This window comes from Papilio machaon, chromosome 8 (genome assembly GCF_912999745.1).
Source record: "Papilio machaon chromosome 8, ilPapMach1.1, whole genome shotgun sequence".
In the NCBI taxonomy this organism is placed as follows: domain Eukaryota; kingdom Metazoa; phylum Arthropoda; class Insecta; order Lepidoptera; family Papilionidae; genus Papilio; species Papilio machaon.
Window position 1 is genome coordinate 3,045,059 of NC_059993.1, and position 22,867 is coordinate 3,067,925.

The 22,867-nt window shown below is 32.4% G+C and overlaps 2 protein-coding genes across 2 annotated transcripts; one reads left to right on the forward strand and one right to left on the reverse strand.

Annotated features, from left to right (window-relative positions):
• Positions 1–1,659: 1,659 nt before the first annotated feature.
• LOC106720659 (leucine-rich melanocyte differentiation-associated protein-like) lies at positions 1,660–14,111 on the reverse strand. Its single transcript, XM_014515387.2, has 6 exons — positions 13,947–14,111; positions 9,549–9,634; positions 7,749–7,890; positions 6,356–6,495; positions 2,145–2,359; positions 1,660–1,804 (listed from the first exon to the last, which is right to left on the reverse strand). The coding sequence occupies exons 1-6, from the start codon at positions 13,995–13,997 to the stop codon at positions 1,725–1,727; spliced, it is 714 nt and encodes a 237-aa protein (XP_014370873.2). The 5' UTR covers positions 13,998–14,111; the 3' UTR covers positions 1,660–1,724.
• Positions 14,112–15,331: 1,220 nt separating this feature from the next.
• Positions 15,332–22,057, forward strand: LOC106720572 (aldehyde dehydrogenase 1A1). Its single transcript, XM_045678876.1, has 11 exons — positions 15,332–15,440; positions 17,016–17,120; positions 17,463–17,730; positions 17,968–18,084; positions 18,331–18,518; positions 19,395–19,497; positions 19,712–19,896; positions 20,098–20,262; positions 21,115–21,272; positions 21,738–21,812; positions 21,888–22,057. Exons 1-11 carry the CDS (start codon positions 15,414–15,416, stop codon positions 21,955–21,957), a joined length of 1,461 nt encoding a protein of 486 aa, XP_045534832.1. The 5' UTR covers positions 15,332–15,413; the 3' UTR covers positions 21,958–22,057.
• Positions 22,058–22,867: the final 810 nt, after the last annotated feature.

Here is a 22,867-nt window from a genome sequence, read left to right on the forward strand (position 1 = left end):
CTCAAACATATTTTCGAGTAATAATTTACTCTCTCCTTATAAGTGATCGAAATTAACAGGGTGTATTAATTAATGGTTCTTTTATAAAATGTTTTAAGCATTGGAAATGTGAAGTCAATATTGAATTTAGCAAACCTTAGCTCAACCTAATAACCGGAAGGTCGTTTAAATGAAACTTTAATAAATTTATTATATTAAATCGTTTCTCTTAATATAATTGTTACAGTTGTAATAGAACTTATAACTTTGAATTTCATTTGTTCGTGGTTTAGTTTGCCACCGAATTTTGTACCCGGAACATTTGCCACTGAAACAAAACTTTCGGAAAAGTAATTGAAACTTTCTGTATAGTTGTACCAGATACAATATTGTTAGTTTCACCACAGAGACGACTGAGATTCTTCGTTAGTGACCTAACTAAAGTAGGCTTAACATTGGAGTTCGCGTTATAACGTGAAACTTATTATCTTCATCTATTTCCAGTTGTAGAAAAACATAGTTCGCAAGTTTTTTTTTTTGCAAACCATTTTGCATTCAAACTTTGTATATCAGTAGTCTATTAATTAAACTAAAATCTGTAAGAATCTCCTCAAGAATCTAAGTACGACGTGACGACAAAGTTTTCTTTGTCAAGTCTATTTGTTCCAGTGTTGTAAGCATCGCGTTGCTATCCCGTCCCGGCCGCTTTGAGGAAACAATGTGTAATGAAGCTGAACTTTTGTTATGGCATTTAGAAATCGTTGAGTTCCAACTAATGAGACTGGGACTTAACGAACTGAATATTAATTTCGCAAAGTTCTACGCATCATTCATTTTCGAGGTGTCGAAATTGAAGATGGTAAAACGTAAAATACCGACTATCTTAATATTATAAATGCGAAAGTTTAGATGAATGTATGGATATACATAGTCTAATTATTAAGTTCTTTTTTAATTCTGCGCGGATGGACTAGCGGGCAACAGCTAGAAATATTATAAATGCGAAAGCTTAGATGGATGGATGTTTGTTTGAAACTATCTCCGGAACGGCTCAACGGATCTTGATTAAATTTGGCACAGATACAGTACATAGTCTGAAAGAACACATAGAATAATTTTATTTGTTTTTTTATTCCGCGCGAACGGAGTCGCAGGCGACAGCTAGTATTTAATAAATTGTTCTAGTTCCACAAGAGGGCAGAACAATGAAGTAGAGCAATACAGTGTAGTGATGTTTGAACATACACGTTCGAGACAATACTATTTATTATGAGAGTAAGTGTGCGTTCTAAAAATAGCAATACTGCACTGTCTGTGGCTCTACCTTTCTGTTCCTACCCTCGTGTAAATATAGTTTATAAAGGAACAGGGTGGAAAGTGTAAAATGAAACCAAAACATACGTGTAAATAAATATATTTTTTACACATATACATATATGTACATTTTACACGATGTTATTAAGCATTTAAAATTATCTTATTCAGGTCACATTAACGATGGATCTTCAAATAAACTTACTTGAAAAATTTGTTTTCAAACTTATTTGCGACATATAGATTTTAACTTTAGAAATGTTAAACTAAAAACTAATAAAGTTTTTTTCCTAATTTTGGTTAATTTACAATAAATAAAAGTTAAAACACAGAGATTTTTTAAAATTACAAAAACAACGTTGGTATATTAAAAAAAAATTCCATTGAAGGGTCCGTAAAAATATATTTCAGCATTAAGCAAGTAATTGCTGTCACAAATCGCTATTTAGAATGAATCTGTTACCTTCAGAATGTTTGCCAGTGTATTTGTATCGACATTTTCCGTAGGCACCTGTAAGAAAAATCTTCTTTAATAACTTAATTAATTGACAGTTACAATATGACATGCATAGGAACAATAGTAACAACACCGAATAGTTTTAAAAAGATTAATTAAAGTTACAGAAGGTGATAACAATGGAAACAAAGTCCATGTTATATATATGTACATACAACATACAAAATATATCACCTACTTACGGACATTGTTATCGTAATCTGCGTAATCATTTTCGATTAAAATTTACGTGACATGTTGAAAATTTTATGCATAAATAAAACGTCTTTTAATTAATAACAGAGATAGAGAATGGAGCCATTAACTAATTTACAGATTTATTTTACAGATGTACCTTTATGTTTGCCAAGCGATGAAAAGTCAACGGGCAATGGTCGTACGAAAGTGTTCGTGTCTTGGCAGGAATGTGTCCCGGGCGACTCGGGCGCTTCGGGCGGACGGCGCACGCGCATGAATTCGCCCCGGACAGCTGCCTCCGAACGCTCAGACGGAGATATACTGCGCGAATCGAGGAACCGCAACCTACGGACCTTGTAGATCACGTAGTATCTAAGATGTATACAAATTCATCATCATTATCAGCTCATATACGTCCCCAACAAAGCGCTCAAGACTACCCTAAATTAGGCTTAAGTCAAACACGCTGGCGCAAAGCAGTTGAGTGACCGTTGCATCATCATGTTTTGCTTCACAGAATGTGTTGTTTCTAAATTTACAGTAGCGCTCAAAAGTATTTTGACAAATACATTTAATAGTTTAATTAAAAGTAAATATGATACACAATAATCATTTAATTATTTTTTTAACACTTTTTGAATAAACTACAAAATGGTGTCAAAGTGGTCCTTATTCGTAATAAAAAAAAGTTTAATTTTTTAAATATTAGGAAAATGGTGGCTCAAAAGTATTTTGACATTTTTGAAAAAACATTAATTTAATGCATAATTATAATTTACAGTAAAAAATATATTAGTATTTAGTAGCATATCCCTTGGTCTTTATGACAGCCTTGCATCGCTCCGGCATTGAGTCGATTAATTTTTGTAATCGACTTATTGGAATTTTATCCCACTCATTTTTTAGAGTTTCAAACAAAACGTTTTTATTCGAATAATTTTGGGTTTTAACTCTACGTTTTAATTCTTCCCAGAGATTTTCATTCGGATTCAAGTCGGGACTTTGACTTGGCCATTTAAGAACTTTAACTTTTTCACGATTTAATAAGTCACTAATATGTTTTGATCTGTGTTTGGGATCATTGTCTTGTTGAAAATACCACTTAGCTGACATGTGATGTTAAGCATATGGTAACATCTGAGACTTTAATATTTTTGCATACATGAACCGATCCATTTTTCCTTCTATTCGAACTAATGGTCCAACTCCAGACCGTGAAAAACATCCCCAAACCATCACACTACCACCTCCATGTTTAACTGTGGGTATTTGATACCGATAATCATATTTTTTGTTTACTGGACGCGGAATGTACTTGATACCATCAGATGACATTAAATTAAATTTACTTTCGTCACTCCATAAAACTTTAGACCACTGTAAACTTGACCACGATATATGCCGTTTCGCGAACTCAAGACGAGACCTCCTATTTTTTTTCGATATTAAAGGTTTTTTAGCTGGTCTTCGGCCATGTAACCCTAGGACCTTTAAGCGTCGTTTGACAGTAGAAACATGAATATCTACGTTATATTTTTCTTTTAATTCATTTTTTATCATTACAGCGGACATCCGTATATCATTTGCTGATAACTTTTTTATAATATGATCGATGTAAAAAGAAGTTTTTCTTGGACGGCCTGTTCGAGGCTTACTTTCGACGGTTTTTCGTTTGTTATAAACTTTATTCCATAAGCTAACTAATTGTCGAGACACTTTAAACAAACGAGCAACTTCTGTGTGTTTCAATCCTTGTTTTAATGCATTTATAACGGCTTTTTTGAAATCACTAGAATATTCCTTGCACTTAGGCATATTGAAGTAACCACAAAAAGTAAATTTACGTAAAAATAAAAACTAAGGAACAAGTAATCTGCGAGAGTTTGTCAAGTCAAATGCATGTCAAAATACTTTTGAACTCACGGTAAGTCAAATACGTTCGGCGGCGCGGCGTGTAAACAAACAAGTTGTAATTTGATATGCTTAAATAGTCGCAGTTACACTACTCTACATTATACTCAAGACATTTTCCGATGGGCTTTTATTTTATAAAAAATATTAAAAAAAAATTATGTTGTCAAAATACTTTTGAGCGCTACTGTATGTAAAAAAAGAAGTAGGTACAAAAATTTAATATCTATTAGTTAACCCTAAGTGTAAAAAAGAAGCAAATGTAAGCATTCCTTGATTTCAATTCTGTTGTATTATATGATGAGTCAATTCTGTTATGAGGGTAATTTCAAAACTTTTCTTCGTACATATAAAATAATTCATACATACTCACGGGATTAAATAAGAATTACTGTGGTTAACTTCCTACAAATTCGACATTTAATAATAAAAGTGAAAGCGATAAAAATAAAGCGAAGTAGAGATTTTCGAAGCGTCACCTTTCGATGTCATAAACCGATATTTTTGCTAGTAAAATCACTGTAACGATGTAATATCAAGTCAAGAGAAATTATTGATTAAATGCGTCCGTAATACTGACATGGATTCCCTTCAATATTATTTATGTCAGATATGAATTACTAGGCGTGGGTTAAAACATATTTGACAAAGACAATAACAGGGATGACGATATGTTTATACAGAAATTTTGTTCAGATAGTTTTTGTACAGAAACCAATGGTAAGAGTAAGTATACATTACCCTGGTCACGTAACATCGGCCGTTGTAATAAACGTCTGAAATGGATGTATTTGTACACAAATATTCTTAAGAAACAAGTAATGTTCTAAACTAGATATTCACTTTTTTTTTGTAGACACTTTAAAAAAATATTCCGGTTTAAATTCTGCATTTTATTCTTCAACTTGTGAACTCTTAACTTTATTATGGCCGTCGTAAAGCCCCACCGGGACTTCTATGGACCTTGGGAACCTTGGTTCTATTAATAAAAATTACTTATTGAAGCTTGTTCTTTATAAAAAAAGAAAGTTAACTAAATGCTGGCTTATAACAGATAATGATAAAATGAATGTTTGTAAAAAATTATGTACTTTATAGACTCGTGTACAATGCTCAGTAAATCATTACTCTGTTATCCATAAAACAAGTTTGATAAATGTAATCAGAATATTAAGAATAAGCTCCGTACGTCGTAGAAACACGATACCCTATTTATGGTGAGGAGACGCTGATAAAAGGATGCTTATTGACATTTTACTTCCTTGTTATATTGGGGATTGAATGTCAGATTGCGCACGGATACTTTCGTAGTGTTATCGCTACATTTTATTCATTTTATATCCTTCTAACGTGTGAATAATAAAAATACTGTAAAGACGGTATTAAAATTGTTCTTACAATTTATATCCATTTGAAGTTGGAAGGGATGGACAGAAGGGTATGTATTTTACATGTTTATTTCTACTTAAAAGCGGCAGACGCATGTGCAAGTTATTGTCTTGCTGCGATTACTTAATATTATATAATCTTTGCACGCTTGCCATCGTATTCCATAAATAAATATGTTGAACATATTTAATTATATACAACATTGCATACATTAACTAGCTGTTACCCCTGACTTTTGACATTATAAAAATATTATTTATTTCGTTGCAGACTTAACATGTCAAAAGTTAAAACAAATCTGTCCTACTGGAATATGTCCCCATTTATCTGAGATATGTATCCTAGGCATTATTACGGGCCGTAATCTCTCTGGATGCTCAATTTCATCTAGATTCGTTCAGGCGTAGCAGATATAATATTATTAACATAAATCGACCCTTCTGACGAAAATAGTATAACTTAAAAGATCTCATAAGACATATAACTATTTTCTTCTTTTTTTTTATAGTTTGGGTGAAGAAGGAGCAAACGGCCACCTGAAGTCGCTTAAATTGCGAAGAGACATCTCTAACAAGTTGTTGATACATTGCCTACCAATTGTGGAAGGGAACGTTCATAAAAAGAGTATTTCCCTTACGGCCCCTCCACCGCCGAGTTCGATTTTCTTTTCCATCCTATCCCTATAGTAAAAGAGTGGTGAGGGGAAGAGGACTATAGAGCCTTCGTCACGAAAGCAAACAACACAACAAAAGTCAGAGCGCCAAATTTCATCAGTACCATCTCGATGGGTAGCATTCCACAACGACGAGGTTTTTGCGAAACTTTCTACCTCGCACAGCCGTGTTGTGGAATACTCTGTCCTCGGCGGTATTTCCAAACAGTTACGACTTAGGGACCTTCAAGAAAAGAGCGTATACCTTCCTTAAAGGCCGGCAACGCATCTGCGATTCCTCTGGCGTTGCGGATGTCCATGGGCGTCGGATCAAATAACTTTAGGTGGTCCGTTGCTCGTTTGCCCACTTCTCCTATAAAAAAAAGCATCATATTAAGATATCAAGAGTACTTTACCTGTATCTTTGGTAGTCGGAGTCATCCTTATCGGAGTCTGAGAGTTGGTTGGGGCAAGCTTTGTTGCTCAGTATACTCAAATAAGACAGTGCCGGCATTTTCTCATTGATCTTTTGTATCAGCCCTTCCAAATCCGTCAGCTTTGAGCACAAAAAATAAATATTGTGTCACATAGGAAACATCGAAGGATTTAGATATATGGATATTGGATTTATTTGAAGGATTTATAAACTTTTCTTTTGTGAAATTGTAAGTCGAAAAGTAAAGCAAAATTATTGAACAAATCAATTTTGTTTTTTTTTTTTACAAATCCTTTGGTTTAGTCAATGTTTAACTAAAAATAAATGTTCGGATAAACTTTTTATATTTCATTTATAGATACATAGAATTTGTATATATTTCTACCAAATCATATGAATGAAAAATTGGATAAAAATGCAATGAGATTGTCATTCTTGTCGTAACAATTAAATAAGTTAATTGTTCATTTTACAGCTTTATAGGAATGTAGGTACTATTACTAGTGTAATGCAATAAGCAACGCGCATTAGTAAATTGAACTACTACGATTGCTTCCTTCGAACAGAACGATTTTGACCACACTCAATTACTTCCTAATGGCATGCATTCCTTCCTACTGTTATATGACTATAATGACTAGAATTGTTTCACATAGCAACATTAAAATTATTCGTACCAAGATTTCATAAAATTAAGTAACTAAAAAAAAGTTAACAAAATTTATACAGCATTAACTTCATTAGCAATAAACTAATCATTATTTTTATTCGTAGTAACCCTACAACACTGTGTGTTGCCAGTGCTGAACAATTATTTTACCATTTCTTAAACGAAAAACCAAAAATCCGACTGACCCTTATGACACCCATTGAATAAATACGAATAGAATAACATCTCGCTCGTATAAATCGATTCATACATTTGGGCTCCAGGTAGTCACAATGGAACTTACATACATACCATTACAGATATTATAGACTAGCTGTCGCCCGCGACTCCGTCCCCGCAAAATAAAAAAAACACTGAATTACTACCCTATGTGTTCTTTGAGACTATATTCTACATCTATGCCAAATTTCATCAAGATATGTTGAGCCATTCTGAAGATATATTCAACATCCATCTAAACATTCGGATTTACAATATTAGCATGAAAAACCAAAATAAACTAGTCCACCTAATGTTATGTGGTGATGCGGCTGAAGCTGGCACGTGCAAGTGCCTATTCACGCTACACTTTCCCACTCGCGTACAATAAAAAAAAAAAAAAACTTTACACCCACCTTACCCACGATAAAAATACCTTACGTATAACGTTAACACCGAAGGTCTAAATGTATGTATGTTTATAATACATACATAGAATACATACCTTATTGTTATTTAAGGAAAGTGTCCTCAAGTAGGGCATGTAGGGAAACCTTATATTGTCCTCTAATTTATTATTGTCAAGTATCAATTCCTGTAACCTCGTGAAGTTATCTAATCCTTTAAGTGTTTCTATATTGTTATAGCTGTAAAGAAATACTGGTTTATATTATCAAATAATATTTACTTAAGAAGATAATAAATTACTAGACTTGTATAATGGATTTGGAATTTTCATTCTGTAGAACGAAGGTCCAAAAAGAATGTACTAAGTGCTCTATTCTAAACGTTCATAGCTCTATTTAGCATAATCTTAATTCAATCTTTTCCTTCCCTTCTCCCCACCTTTTAGTTGACACAAAAGATCTTTCAAATCGATCTACGATAATCAGTCTTCCCTCCTCTGTATAATCATGAACGATAATATTAAATTGAGATAGATAATCTACATCAGATATTCCGAGAAAATAAAATATGAATGTAATAGTTGGTACAATTTATATAAAAACTTTGTAGACAAACCACAAACCTGTTACAATTTTTAGCCGACTTTAAAAAGAAGGAGGTTATCATTTCGACTGTTTTTATGTGTTACTGCGAATCTCTGCCCCTGGTGGTTCGACTTTGATAAAAATTATTTTAATCGAAAGGAAGTGCTTGCAGATGGGTCCCATTTTTTTTTTTTAATAACTAGAAGACTAATAGATTTTGAATATAGCTTCAAAATTTGTTGCGAAAATTACGGACATTTTTGCTTTCAGCGCTTACGTAGGCTAAACTATAGGACCTACATAAAAATGATGTATTGACGAATTGTAGCTCTTTAAATGTGCTAAATAAAAGTCCGCGATAGCATATATCTATCATTTATAGTTTTCTCACAATAACCATTTTAATTAAATCAATTCTATTAAATATTATTTCCAAACAATAAGAATTAAATAATTGTTAAGTTTCAATGAAAATATATTATTTATTCAAGCATTGACACATACAAAGCTTCTTACCATTTAAATGTCTACATTTCTAGGTAACAAACAACCAGTTAGTTCCACCGGTGTTAACTTCAATGAATGAATAAATTACTAGACACTTTGTCCTACAAAGCAATACTCTACCTTCGAGTACTTGGTATAACTTTTGAATATGTGTATTTAAATATACAGATTTTGAAAAGAGTTTGAACTTTTCTACGAAAATTTTATCTTTTCATAACAATTAAAGTACACATAAAATGATTCTAACCTTGAGTTTGCATTGCCGATATATGTATAAAAACATATCCCATTCATTTTGAAAAAAACAAAGAAATAATTACAATTTGAGAGTTGTTAACTAAAAAATAAATAGACTGACTGTACTCTTATAACTTACTATAGCAATATATTCAAAAAAATATAAAGCAAAGAATTAACTAAAGAATAACAAAAATAAACGATTGAAATATTTGACTTAAAAATATGTCTTAATAAAATGTTCAAAGCATTTTTTCATGAAATTACGCTTCATAAAATCTGGACAGGATTCTTTGAACTTTTAAATGAAAAAGTTAAAGTGGAATCGTCTAAAATTCATGAGCGTATTCCGACCACATCATACACGATGGACTTTTATTATATCTATTATATACTATATCTTAAAAAAAACCTTAAATACAATTAAATTTATTTAATCTATTACGTCATTACAACACATAAAAAAGAACTGTCAACTATGAACCCGAAAACTATATGTATTTCAATTTTGAAAGAAATAACGCAGGCGTATGCTAAGTCGATGTTTCTTCGCTCCGTGCTTTACATACCTTAAATCCAGATAATGTACTTTATTGCCGTACATGTTCCATAGCGCCGAAGGAATTCTCTGACAATCTTGTCCACAGTAACTTAACTGTAACCAAACAAGAACTATTCAATAGGACTTCCTTGTTCAATTATTGGTCCAACTAAAACATCACATTTACCATAACAACTCCAGCAATATAAGTATCTTGATCTACGACCAATTTTAATTAAAATGTGAGTTTAAAGGCACGTGTAAGACGACACGCGAAATTTAATTTAGATGCAAAATATTGGAATCCCTAATTGTAGCGAGAATCAACGCCTGTTGCCACACAGACGCGTGAGCGACCGGAACCAAAGCTAAGCGAATCCTAGAATACTGAGACACAGAAAATAAACGAAACCGGATGGTGTTACATTAGGTTTTGCGTAGTAACCTTTCCAGAACAAGGCTAGGACGAACAAAAATCACCGCAGTTTTATATCGCTTCATTTCGTTTTGAGTTCGCTTATGCGGTTGTGTACGATAGGCATAAGACGGAGTTCCAGAAAAGACGTTGTCAAATTAGGAAAGTCTTATTCCCAGTAGCTCGAGGCAGTTCCAATAATTAAACACAAAGTATTCTCCCGAGATTGCCAATCAACATCGACTATTAATTATCTCTTATTTCCAGCTTTATATAGATTTAAATCAAATTTTTCTTTTGCATTTATTTTGATTCAAACAACGTTACTATTACATAACATATTTAAAAATAGCCGCAGATCGAATGTATCATCGTATCGTTTAAAAAACATGTCAAAGATCACTATCTGCAGCTCTAATTTGGCTATATATTGTATTATTTTATTTTCTCTTATTAATATTTCTATTGTTTTTATTTTTATTTCTTATCACTGTTCGTGTGCACCCTACCGATTTGGTTTACTTAGCTTAATTTCAACCCAAAGGTTGTCTGGCAGAGATCGCTGCTTAGCGATAAGACCGCCTTTTGTGAAAATCCTGTTGTACTTTCTTTTTTTGTAACTCCATGATAGTGCACAATAAAGTATATTTGTATTTTTATCATCATAATATGTTAATAACAACTACGAAAACGATTGTGACCACTTCAAGGCCAACAAGTCCAGATAACTACAGTGTTTTACATTTTTACATTTATATTATATATATATATATATATATATATATATATATATATATATATATATATTTAATATTTATATATTAACCTTGCAAATGCATTTATTAAATATACAGAAATATGCAAGTCACCTAGTACGTGTTTTAGTCAAATAAGTACCGTCTGCCTGTTGACTTACTTAAAACTACCCTAAGTGTATATTCACAAATACCGACAACTATAAATACCACCCTTTTAAACAAAAACAAAAAAAAACATGCCAAAGAAAACACTGAATTAGATTTTTATGTAGTGTCAGTCGTTAATTTGTCTGCCTAAAATTAGTAGTTAGAATATGCATGTTAATATATCTATAGTTGCAAAACTGTACTGGCAACATTATGGTAATAATTGCAAAACAGAAAATGATTCGTCTAAATGACCTTCAAATCAATATTCAGACGATTAGCGAATAAGTTAAAACCGTCGAAGGTTATTTAAATGATTTTGCTCATATTCTGATCCAAATAGAAAATGTTGTCGGTGTATAATAAGCCCGTTTTAATACGACACAGTTATTTTTATCTAGTATTTACATAAATAGTAGTTGTGAATTGGCTCCAGAATTTCCGAAATTATGAAATATATTAATTAGTAAGGCTTAATAAATCTCTAGTAGTCATTGGAAAATTATGCAAAAATTTATTCAAAAATATCTGTAACCTTTAAAAAAATGCTTGTAGAGATACCCTGTATACGTATTTAAACAAGAAAAACATTTTTGGGAACAGATAAACAGATCTTGATGATATTTGGCACAAATGTAGAACATAGTCTGGAAAAACACATAGACTACTTATTAAGATTTTATTAATTCCGTGCGGACGGATTCGCGGGCGACCGCTGGTCTATATATGTAGAATATAATAATATAACATTGTAATATAAATGTATACTAAATGCAGGTCAACTTATCAGTGCTGAATACATATTACTATCTAAACATATATATATATTTGCAATTGTATTGTATCCAATAAATGATACTACATCTTACTAATATTATAAATGCAAATGTTTAGATGGATGGATGAAAGGATCTATACGAAATTCGTCATAGATGAAGATTTTAGTCCGGAAGAACAGCGCGGACGGAGTCGCGGGCGACAGCTAGTTATAAATAAATTCTATCGAACCAGTTGAAACAAAGACAATGATAGTGAGAAGACTGTTTACATTAACATTATTAAAATTGATATGTAATAGTTTATTATTTACGAATTCCCATCCCATATTATTATCCAAAAGTAAACAGGTTAATTTCCTGTTAATTATACGAGAAATTTGTTACGGGGTCATAGGTTTATTGTATGTGACATTATTAATAATTAACCATTATTTGCACGATTTTCAATTACGTTCTGTTTGCCTAGAAATAATATTTGTGAGAATTGCCATCATATAATCATCAACAAAATTTGAATTTGTATTAAATTATGTGCAGTGGGCGTAAAGTATAAATTTAATAGTATAACATTATAAATCAAAAATCACTAATTTTGACATAACTGACGAAGACAATGGTAATTGTCACAAATATCTAGGCCCTCAGGTCATGAAGTTAGGGAAAACAAAGCCAAAAATGTGAGCATACTACAAGTTTTGAACAAAAAATATTTCTATAAGAATTCAACAATTCTGTAAAGCAAAATATTTTTCAACAGGTCCATAAATTATAATATAAATACTGGGATCCTTTGTTAATATTCTAAAGGAAGAAATTAACCTTGGCCTGTTTCTATTAAACAAGGTTTTTAGAAAACTTTTTAGGAAAGATTTTAATATAGTAATGCTGTTTTACCTTTAGGGATAACATTTAGAAAACATTTATCTTTTCAAACATTTTTCTGACCATTTTTTTTAATGTAAATACATCCTAAAATAATTACTACAGATTGTTATTGTTATTACAACTAGCCATATTCTGATCAAGAAAAAAGCCAGCCTCATTAGAAGAAAATTCTGATCAATTTTGCTAAGATATACAACCAATATATATGACTAATAGGCGAACAGTCTGTAAATCAGGGATCCCCAAACTATTTTGGACAAGTGACCCCTTTTCCAAAATTAACTGTAACCTCAGACCCAAATGGCTAAATTACCTACTTTTAAGATCAATTATTTATTTTTCATTCTGACTTAGGTCAATAGAAGAAGTCAGAGTGAGAATTAGCAATGCTCTAAGTTTACTTTAAGTTAACAGTGGTAGATCCCGCAACAACAATATTTGTTGGGTGCACAAATTGGCCTGGTCGACCGGTACAATACCACGACCACACAGAAGACAGGCGTGAAGTGGAAGCAATTCCGCGTTTCGTCTGATGAGTGTGGTAACGGAGGCCTAATTTTAGTCCTCTTTCCCTTCCCACCCTCTTCTTATTAGGAAAGGATGGGTAGGGGAAGTGGATTTGGCGGAAGAGGGGACGCATAGGAAGGAGAAATATCCTCTTTCTGTACATCCCCTTCTCCGTTGATTAAAGTTAGGCAACGCATCTGCATTTGCAGATGTCTATGGGCAACGGTCGCCTCGCTATTGCGGCGAATCCAGGTGGGCGTTTGCTCGTTTGCTACCGTTTGATAAAAAAAAAGTTTGATATCAACCACTTTGGGAACCCCTGATGTAAATTATAAATTTACCTTAAGCCATTTTTCTAAGTTATCATTCTCTTCTACAACACTAAGATTAGATACTTGTTTAGTTGATTCACATATTGTTATTAATGTCAAATTGTAATAATAATTTGATGTTTTATTTATTTTACTAGTTATTTTCTCATTAATTTGTTTTCCAACACCACCATACTTCATCACAACTATGACCCATTTAATAAAAGAGAACAGTGAAATATATAATTCAAGAATGGAACACAGAACTATGCTTACATTGAAACATATAAGCAAAAAATATTTCAACATTTTTAGGACACGGTTTTAATTAAATTACATTTTGTGTGTATGTGTAGGTAATCACACTACTAAATTGATATAAAGTCTTAATTAAATTACAAGAGGTATAATTAGATAAACTATCATGCTAGTGAAGCAGTTTAGTGTTTAGACCACTTCAACAGGTCATGTTAATAATACAAATTGGAAATACAATATGAGAGTCATTAAAATAATTTAAGATGTAAATACATACTAAATATAACATGTGAAACAAAACTTATACAAAACAAATATTTATAATATTGATTATATTAATTTTAACTATTAATAACTTATACTTACGCGATTATTTTGAAATGATAACGCAAAAGTATTTATATGTACTTCTTCCATTTTACCATAAAAACAAGATAACGATTTTTTAACACACCACCATTCAAAAGTATTAAAATAAGGTTTTTGTTATACGTTCGTCATAGAAGTAGAAAACTTTGTATTGTTTTGAAATAAATTGTATTTGAAGTGTTTGATCTAAATGACACAATTTAGTTTGACAGTTGAGATTACATGTGTCAACATAGTGTCAATAACTTTTTGACATTAAAAACAATGTTGCTATCTTAATATGAACTTATAGTAAATTGGTTTAATTTTACAATGTGGGATGAGATTCGAATGCTTCTACTTTATAACGATCAAAAACACACATTTACGCAAAGGCACATTTTATTTATTTTTTTCTTAAGAAGAGCAACAAGTGTCTTTATCCAACTACTGGTATAGAGTGTCCCGTTTCATTCATTCTGTCATTTACATGGAAATCAAAAAAATAATAGAAAAATAGTTTTCTGTACTCTTTTCCTCAACTTTGGTTGTTCAAGACACGTTATCTGTTTATGCAAATTCAAATTGCAAATTCAATTTCATGTTGATAAGTCTTTATTTCGAAAATAATTTATTCGTACATATAAAAAATTAATTAGAGAATGTATTGACATAATAAAAGTTACGAGTACCTTTTGAAATCACCTCTTTTTAGTGATTTTAATATAATGTATAGATTATATAAGTAGTAAGTAGAAAGAAAACATACATATTATGAAACTTAGATAATTTGGAAAAATTAATGAGTTGAATCTTAATGAATGAACACTTACAATTAAAAAAAAGCGTATAGATTCTGTAGATTATTTTTAATTTTTCCTTAATTTTTCTTTGTAAGCTTCCTGAATGCTTGTTAACTTTTTTAATTGTTATTTGCTTACAATAAATTCTCAGCAACTATAAGAAGACACTTTTTGTTGGAACAAAAACAAAGAAATTTGCCAAAGACCTAAAATAGTCGAATCAGGTTTTACCGTCAGTAGACTAAAGAGAAAATGGCCCGGACATCTACCGAGGTAGCGACGGCAGATGAAGCAAGAAAATCAATAGAATAGAGGACAAGTTAAGGTGCAGAAGTATAGAGCAACCTCCTTTCAGATACTTAGACCTCAAAAGCATAGCATATCACACGATGCGGAAAGCATCAAAACACACTGCATTTTCCTCCCCTTTCTATTATTCATAAATTTATAACTTGCTACTGTTTCCTTTGATTATAAAAATCGTTATTGCTATGAGCTTAAGAACCAAAATATGACGTCAACATAAGTGTTTTGATAGAAAACTTGTAAGAACCTTAATTTGCGTATGTCAGCGTGACTAAGGAATACTTTAGACTTTAGATAAACGAACACTATATAACGGCGGAGTCGTTTTCCGCATCGAAGGTACGATTAGTGTTTTTCAAGGCGTGCAATCACAAAAATGGCACCGCAAATTAAATATACTAAGGTAGGAAGGTTTAATTAAAAAGCATAAGTTATAATAGTTAGTTTTCGTTTATTTAAATAGTGATTTTTTTTCTATTTTATAAAGTGTTTCGAAGAGTGATAAATGTTTAAATATGTAATCAAGTGGTAATGTACGAGATAACATATTGCTAATATGTGTCGGTCACGTACATAGTTAGGTGTGTTCGTATTCACGACCAACTCGAATGGACCCAAAAACAATATAATAACGTAATTTAATCGGTGAGATAAAATAATATATAAATATATCCACTAAAATGTCCCTAATTGCAACAGCATGTAAATTTCATCAATTCATAAAACCGCCGAATAAATTTTAAATAAATAATTACTTTTATGATTTATAGTTAAGTAATTAAAAAATATATCATAAGTTACTTTTCAATCGACTCAATTTGTTCATAAATATTTACTTTAAATTGAAGAATAATAAAGAAAATAACGTTATATTTGAATATTAAATAAAAGCTGTATTGTGCTTTCTAAAATATTTTTAATAATAATTATCGCGTAACTCTGTTTTATAATTTTGTAGTACACTTTCTTTTAAATGTACAAAACCGCATAGCTAAAAAAAAACAATATCGTACTCATAACTTAACTGAGTACCCAAAGTGTCTGAACGAACGAGTTATGGTTTGAGGCGCTTTTGTTTTCTTTGTAAAAAAAAATGGTTACTTCCTCGTCAATATCTAATTAAGCAATAGAAGTTAAGTATATGTATTATTTTGGATACTGACGTCAAAATAAAAAACGAATTTATTCAGTTCATTTTTTACAGAGTAAATCGTCAGAAAAAATCGTTTAGAATTGCATAACAGTGTGTTTGGCTTATCTCAAGCCACATTTTTATTTAAACATGATCGATAACTCTATTTTTCTTATCTTTGTTTTTCTTCCTGCGGTAAATTGGTTGATATCTCTTGTCAATAATACTGTTTGATCGCAGATAAAGCCTAACTTTCGGGTGTTTGTATGGTTCGATTAATTAAAAGAAAGATGTATGAAATTGTTTGTTGATGATTTATATAATTGTTATATAATAAATAACGTTATCATAAAACTTTTTTATAACAATAGGTTAGCCTGTGAGAAGTTGCTAAATCACAAAATCTGAAAGAACTTGAATGAAATAAAATAGCTAACTAGATTGAAATACATTAGGTACTCTAAAATAAAACCACGTAAACGAAACGAATGCTTTATATACATACATGCTATTTTACCGATGTAAATGGCTAGAAATACAAGTTACTCGTTGTTACGCCCAATTGTCTATAAATCAATTTACGTCATTTATCTATTGCTGTTGGCAAACTAGGATGCAAGTACAATTATATAAAAAGCAAATACGTCATAATTCTACTGTAGACTTCCACTGCAAAAGTTGTAGTAATTTATATTGTAGGAGTCTACAACTTTCACGGTTAATTACAACCGGAGATGATCAAAGATAAATAAATGTAAGATATAACGAAATGTATTATACAAGTTACACGGCAGTAGAATTCTACAATTACTTATTTTAATGATATATATTATCTTTAATTTACAGTTGTTCATCGACAACCAGTGGGTGGACGCCGTCAGTGGCAAAACCTTCGACACCTACAACCCACATGACGGCTCCGTTATTGCTAAAGTGGCTGAGGGTGATGAGGTATACACTGACCCTGTACTTATGGGTTTTATGATTTTAGAATTTCATATTATATACATTGCTCCGACGTTCTTATTATGAAGGATATTTATGTGTGAAGTCAACTAACCAACATTGAGCCAGAGTGGCTGAGTATAACCCAGTCAACTTGAATAGGCTCTGAGCCCCCATAGTGTAGGCATATATATATATATATATATATATATATATATATATATATATATATATATATATATAACAACTGCTGCAGGTTCTTTTACCTTTCTAATCATAGATCTGGCTGATAAAAAGTTCAAATAACTTGATTTGTGTTATATTTATTGAGTGATATTACGTTTGCAGGCTGACATCAACCTAGCCGTGGCGGCGGCAAAGCGTGCCTTCCACCGAAACTCTGAATGGAGGCTGCTAGACGCGGCGCAGCGAGGTGCCATACTGTACAAGTTCGCAGATCTGGTCCAACGCGACGCTGACTACCTCGCCGAACTAGAATCGTATAACAATGGAATGGTGTTGTCTTTCTCAAAAAACTTTACTCAATCCGGTATACAGTCAATCCGCTACTTGGCCAGTTTGGCTGACAAAATTCAAGGAGACACTATTCCTTTAAGTGAGTATTCCTTATAACTTCTCAGTTTAGTTAAAATATTGCATCATATTAGAAATAATTAGTATAATAATAGTTCTTATAAAATGTGGACAATTATGAATGCAACTGATTGAAAGATTTAATGTTATGGTTAGATTAGTAGGACTTGTCATTTAAATCGTTAGTACATAAGATACGAAATATAGGTTTTTTGTTGCATAAAGCTATATGTGAGTTAATTTTTATTTTTGTATGTAGATGGCGAAGTATTCTCTTACACTCTGAAGCAGCCTGTAGGCGTGTGCGGGCTAATTTTACCATGGAACGTGCCCATATTGATGTTCATCAATAAAGTTGTCACTGCTCTCGCTGCTGGTAAACCTTTCTTTTAATTCATCATTTACAGATTAATTACTCTCCCATCCTGGATCCAATTTAAGTGGACCTAATACAACGTTTCCTTTCTTCATTCTATGCTGTCAACAATGAGTAACTTTATTGACTTCTTTGCCATTCATATCGAGTTTTAAGCATTTTTATAATGGTTCGAATTTATTGACAGGATATCTTCAAGTCATTTTGACAAGTTGATATAAAACAATGAATGCTGCTATGTATCAGGTTGTACGGTTGTGGTGAAGCCGGCAGAGCAGACACCGCTTACTGCGCTTGCGCTGGCCGCGCTGCTGCAGGAGGCGGGTGTACCGGCGGGCGTTGTCAATATTGTCAACGGTTTCGGAGTCGGCGCCGGCACCACACTTACCCACCACCGGGACGTCGCCAAGATCTCATTCACTGGATCTATGGAAGTAAGTACAAATTAATATCCGAAAATAAAGCTGAAAACATACCAATTGTGCGATTTTGATATTATAGGTGTCACAATTGTTTAGTAATTGAATTGGATACTTTTTCAAATCTAGTACTTAGTACTCAGGATTCAATATTTAAAACATTATTTTCATTAGCGTTAACTTGTGCTATTTCATTTATTTAAATAGAGAGAAAGATAGAACAAAACGTGAATTGTTAATGCCTAAAATATAATAAAATTATCAACGACATTGTTGTTTCTGGTTTTGCTTGATAAATACTTAATTTTATCGCTACATAGCGCAAGTGCGAGATAACAGTTTGGACTTTGTCACTTATGTACTTTGAATGCTAATCACGTACAAAAAACATGATTCAACATCATTTAACATGACTATTCAAATTATTTAAGTATCTACAAACACAAACAACATGGATTTAGCACCATAGTTTTATTGACTAAAAAAACTCGCAAATAAGAACTGTGATTAGATTGAAATACTACTTAAACTGTGGAGTTTACTTATATTTTCTAAGGTAGCATTTACCAGATCCAGTTACTTTAATTGCTAACTAATTGTGAATTTCAACTATCTCACCGTGTCTACTCGCAATATTCTCAAAGATGTCTAGATTTTGTTTGTATGCGCTGTTAGCGTAGTCTGTTATAACGTAGTCTGTACACATAATCTTATAATCATAATCTTACACCACCTTAAAGTACACCCGTTTTTAAAATGGGTGCCTTAAAGAATAGAATAAACATACATTAAGTTAGCGTGTACCATCCATCGACCACATCACTATTTAGCATCAGGTGGAATCGTGGTGAAGATCTAGGGTAAAAAAAATCCTAACTTTTCTTTTCTTAGGTGGGCAAGCTGATCCAGCAAGCAGCGGGCGCCACCAACCTGAAGCGAGTGACACTCGAGCTCGGCGGCAAGAGCCCGCTCATTATCATGAATGACGCAGACTGTAAGTTGGTTTTGGATTCAAAAGTTTAAGAAACTAGTAAATCGTTAGAATGTACCCCTGTAGGAAGAATACGAAACTAATAACACATCGTTCTCTCAAATTCCTATCTGTATCTGTCATTTGGTAAAAGCGTGTAAGCTATGTTACAGACGATAACAATGGAACCGATGAGATTCATTATCATGAATTGTGAAATACATTTATTTCTTTACAGTGAATGTCGCTATACCTTACGCTGCATTTGGTGTTTTCGCACATCAAGGACAAATATGCGTGGCCGCGTCTCGTCTGTATGTCCAGTCGGGCATCTATGATAAATTCGTTCAGGGAGCCGTCGCATTCGCTAAGCAGAGGAAAGTTGGAAATCCCACAGAGCCCACTACACAACAAGGACCACAGGTTAGATAGATAGAAATCCTAAAGATTATTGACATACTAAAAGAAGCAAAAGTACTCACATAAACACAAAAATAAATTATAGCCCATAAAACTTAATTGATTCCAACATACATCAAAGTGAAGAACCAATATCCGGTATTTCTTTAGGGAATAGAATAGATGCATCTGTTTATAATGTTACATGTAGTTTTCATTGTACAGATTGATGGAGAAATGATGAACAAAGTGCTTGGGTATATTGAGAAGGGCAAGAAGGAGGGAGCTAAGCTGCTGACAGGAGGCAAGCGCATTGGTAATTCTGGTTTCTACATCGAACCGACAGTCTTCGCCGATGTGACTGATGATATGACTATCGCCAAGGAAGAGGTAACTATAATTGCTTACTAAAATCACTGATGTAGGCCTGTTCAAAATAAGTGCCTTATTTTACCAAAATTGATAAAGCGTAAAGAAATAGAAGAAAAACGCACAATATAATCTAGACTTGGTATTTTTTTATATATTAAGGTGGCAAACGAGCAAACGGCCAGATGGATCCGCCGCAATAGCGAGGCGACCGTTGCCCATAGACATCCGCAAATGCAGATGCGTTGCCTAACTTTAATCAACGGAGAAAGGGACGCACAGAAAGAGGATATTTCTCCTTCCTATGCCCCTCTTCCGCCAAATCTACTTCCCCTTCCCATCCTTTATTTAATAGGAAAGAGGTCTAAAATTAGGCCTCCGGTAATCACTTCTTTGTCTTGAAAGACCAATACAAGACAATTATCAAGAATATAGAGGTGGTAAAGAATGACAGTGAAGTATATGAAGATCACTTCATAGCGACTTTTAGAGCTGAAAGTTTTGTTCTATTTATAATGTTTAATTACTCGTGTTTATTGCATCTCCATTTTTGGAAGTAATTTTGAATTCCATATCTACAATTATTTAGATTATAATTAAATGTTTGTTTTTTAATTTATTTGAAAAATAAATGTTAAATTTTTATTCCTCCCAATTAGGGTTGGCGATAGGTGCACTAAGTTCACAAAACCTTGTGCACCGACCTATATATGTGGAATAAGGCCAGTGAGATGATGATGATGAGGTAGTGATGATTTAGATGAGCTTCGTAGTCAGTTAAATTGAGACGATCCAAATGCTATGTCGTTCAGATTTGTATCTTTTTCTATCCTTTGAGTTTTCTATTTCATAATTATCGTAATTTTAATACAGATCTTCGGACCCGTTCAAAGTATCCTTAAGTTCGACACACTCGAAGAGGTCATCGACAGAGCCAATGCCACCAACTACGGTCTTTCTGCGGGTATCTTCACCACCAACCTAAATACCGCTCTGCAGTACAGCAAACACGTTGAAGCAGGTGTTGTATGGTAAGAATTTTCAAATACATTTCTACATTAACGTTGGTAGTGAACGGATCGACAAAAAGACGAAATCACTGTTTAATCCAATCAGACACAATTGTTCATCATACGAACGACAAAAAGAAAACTTATTAATTTACGTAATTAAACTTAAAAATTTATCAGCGCTAAACCACACAGCAACTTACATGGTTTTATATAAAAAAAACTAGCTGTCGGCCGCAACTCCGTCTGCGCGCAGTTAAAAAAAATGGGGGGGGGGATTATGAAAAATAGATGTTGGCCGATTCTCAGACCTACTGAATATGCTCACAAAATTTCATGAGAATCGGTCAAGCCGTTTCGGAGGAGTTCAAGTTCGAACCCCGTGACACGAGATTTTTATTTATTAAGATAAAAATCCTTTATTGAACATACTTTATACATAGCTTTATATACAAATCGAGTTTTACGAATTGTATCAATTTTCAGGGTTAACACTTACTTAGCTAGCGGTCCTCAGGCTGTCTTCGGAGGTTTCAAGGATTCAGGTCTCGGAAGAGAAAAGTGAGTCTTATAAATTTAGTTTACGACCATAACATGTCATTAAACCCTAAATCTAATAATTAAATTATTTTCCAGTGGTCCGAACTGCGTTGATGCTTACTTGGAAGTGAAGACTGTTACCATAAGCCTGCCCAAGAAAATTTAAATTATTACATCTTATAATTAACTTTAAACAACTGCTACGTTTTGTCGGTTTTATATTATTTAAATATTGTACATTATGTGTCTGGATTAAACGGAATTATTACATTGAACTGAACTTTTTATTATTTAAATTAATTTAATTCAAAAGCCCATAGGCTTACTGCAGCGATGAGTGAACAGATCAAAAGCATGATTGAAAAGTGAGTAATTGGTACTACTTTTTAATTTCCTGAAGCTTGTAATGAGTATTTTCCAATTCCAACTTACAATTGAATTGGATTATTTTCTTAAAGATTTAATTGTTCATATTAAATCTCAATTTTTAATATCTTCATGAAACCGAGTTCTTCTTTTAGAACGCCTTATTTTAGGAATTGTGGGCTTTAGATCAGAGAAATGTAATGATAAAATATATATATATATATATATATATATATATATATACATTTCTCTGATATATACAGGTTTGTTATTAATCTAATATCAAAATAAGTAAACCTCACAAAAGCACAAATCACGTAATTGCATAAATGACTCATTGAACTTCAGCACACTTCGCAAATCAATGTCAATTATCTTGTCTACTGAAAGTGGACTATCAAGTAATTACTCGAGAGTCCTTAGTGATAAAAATGGCATAATGTGTCAAATTAACGTATTACATTTTATTATACTTTTGTTAACATTTATCGAATGTAATTTAAATAGTAGAATATGCTTGATAAAATATTGGTTAAAGCGACATTTTGCTATAGTTCCCAGCTAAAAGTGATATCGGTTATAAAATTACTAATTACATCTGAACAATGTCGGTCTCTTCGATGTCGCCATAACCAGTTTTGACTGTATTTATGTTATATTTTATGTTTTAAAGTATATTTTCCTCATAATTTTTTCAATCAAGTCTTGTA

What these genes read in the sequence shown, in the direction of transcription:
- LOC106720659 (XM_014515387.2), bottom strand. Translation starts at nt 13,997, where the DNA reads ATGGAAGAAGTACATATAAATACTTTTGCGTTATCATTTCAAAATAAT. An exon ending in GTACATTATCTGGATTTAAG is followed by an intron (nt 7,891 to 9,548) that starts GTATGTAAAGCA and finishes ATTTCTTTACAG; the next exon opens with CTATAACAATATAGAAACAC. An exon ending in TCCGACTACCAAAGATACAG is followed by an intron (nt 2,360 to 6,355) that starts GTAAAGTACTCT and finishes TATACATCTTAG; the next exon opens with ATACTACGTGATCTACAAGG.
- LOC106720572 (XM_045678876.1), top strand. Translation starts at nt 15,414, where the DNA reads ATGGCACCGCAAATTAAATATACTAAG. An exon ending in AAGTGGCTGAGGGTGATGAG is followed by an intron (nt 17,121 to 17,462) that starts GTATACACTGAC and finishes TTACGTTTGCAG; the next exon opens with GCTGACATCAACCTAGCCGT. An exon ending in TGACTATCGCCAAGGAAGAG is followed by an intron (nt 20,263 to 21,114) that starts GTAACTATAATT and finishes ATTTTAATACAG; the next exon opens with ATCTTCGGACCCGTTCAAAG.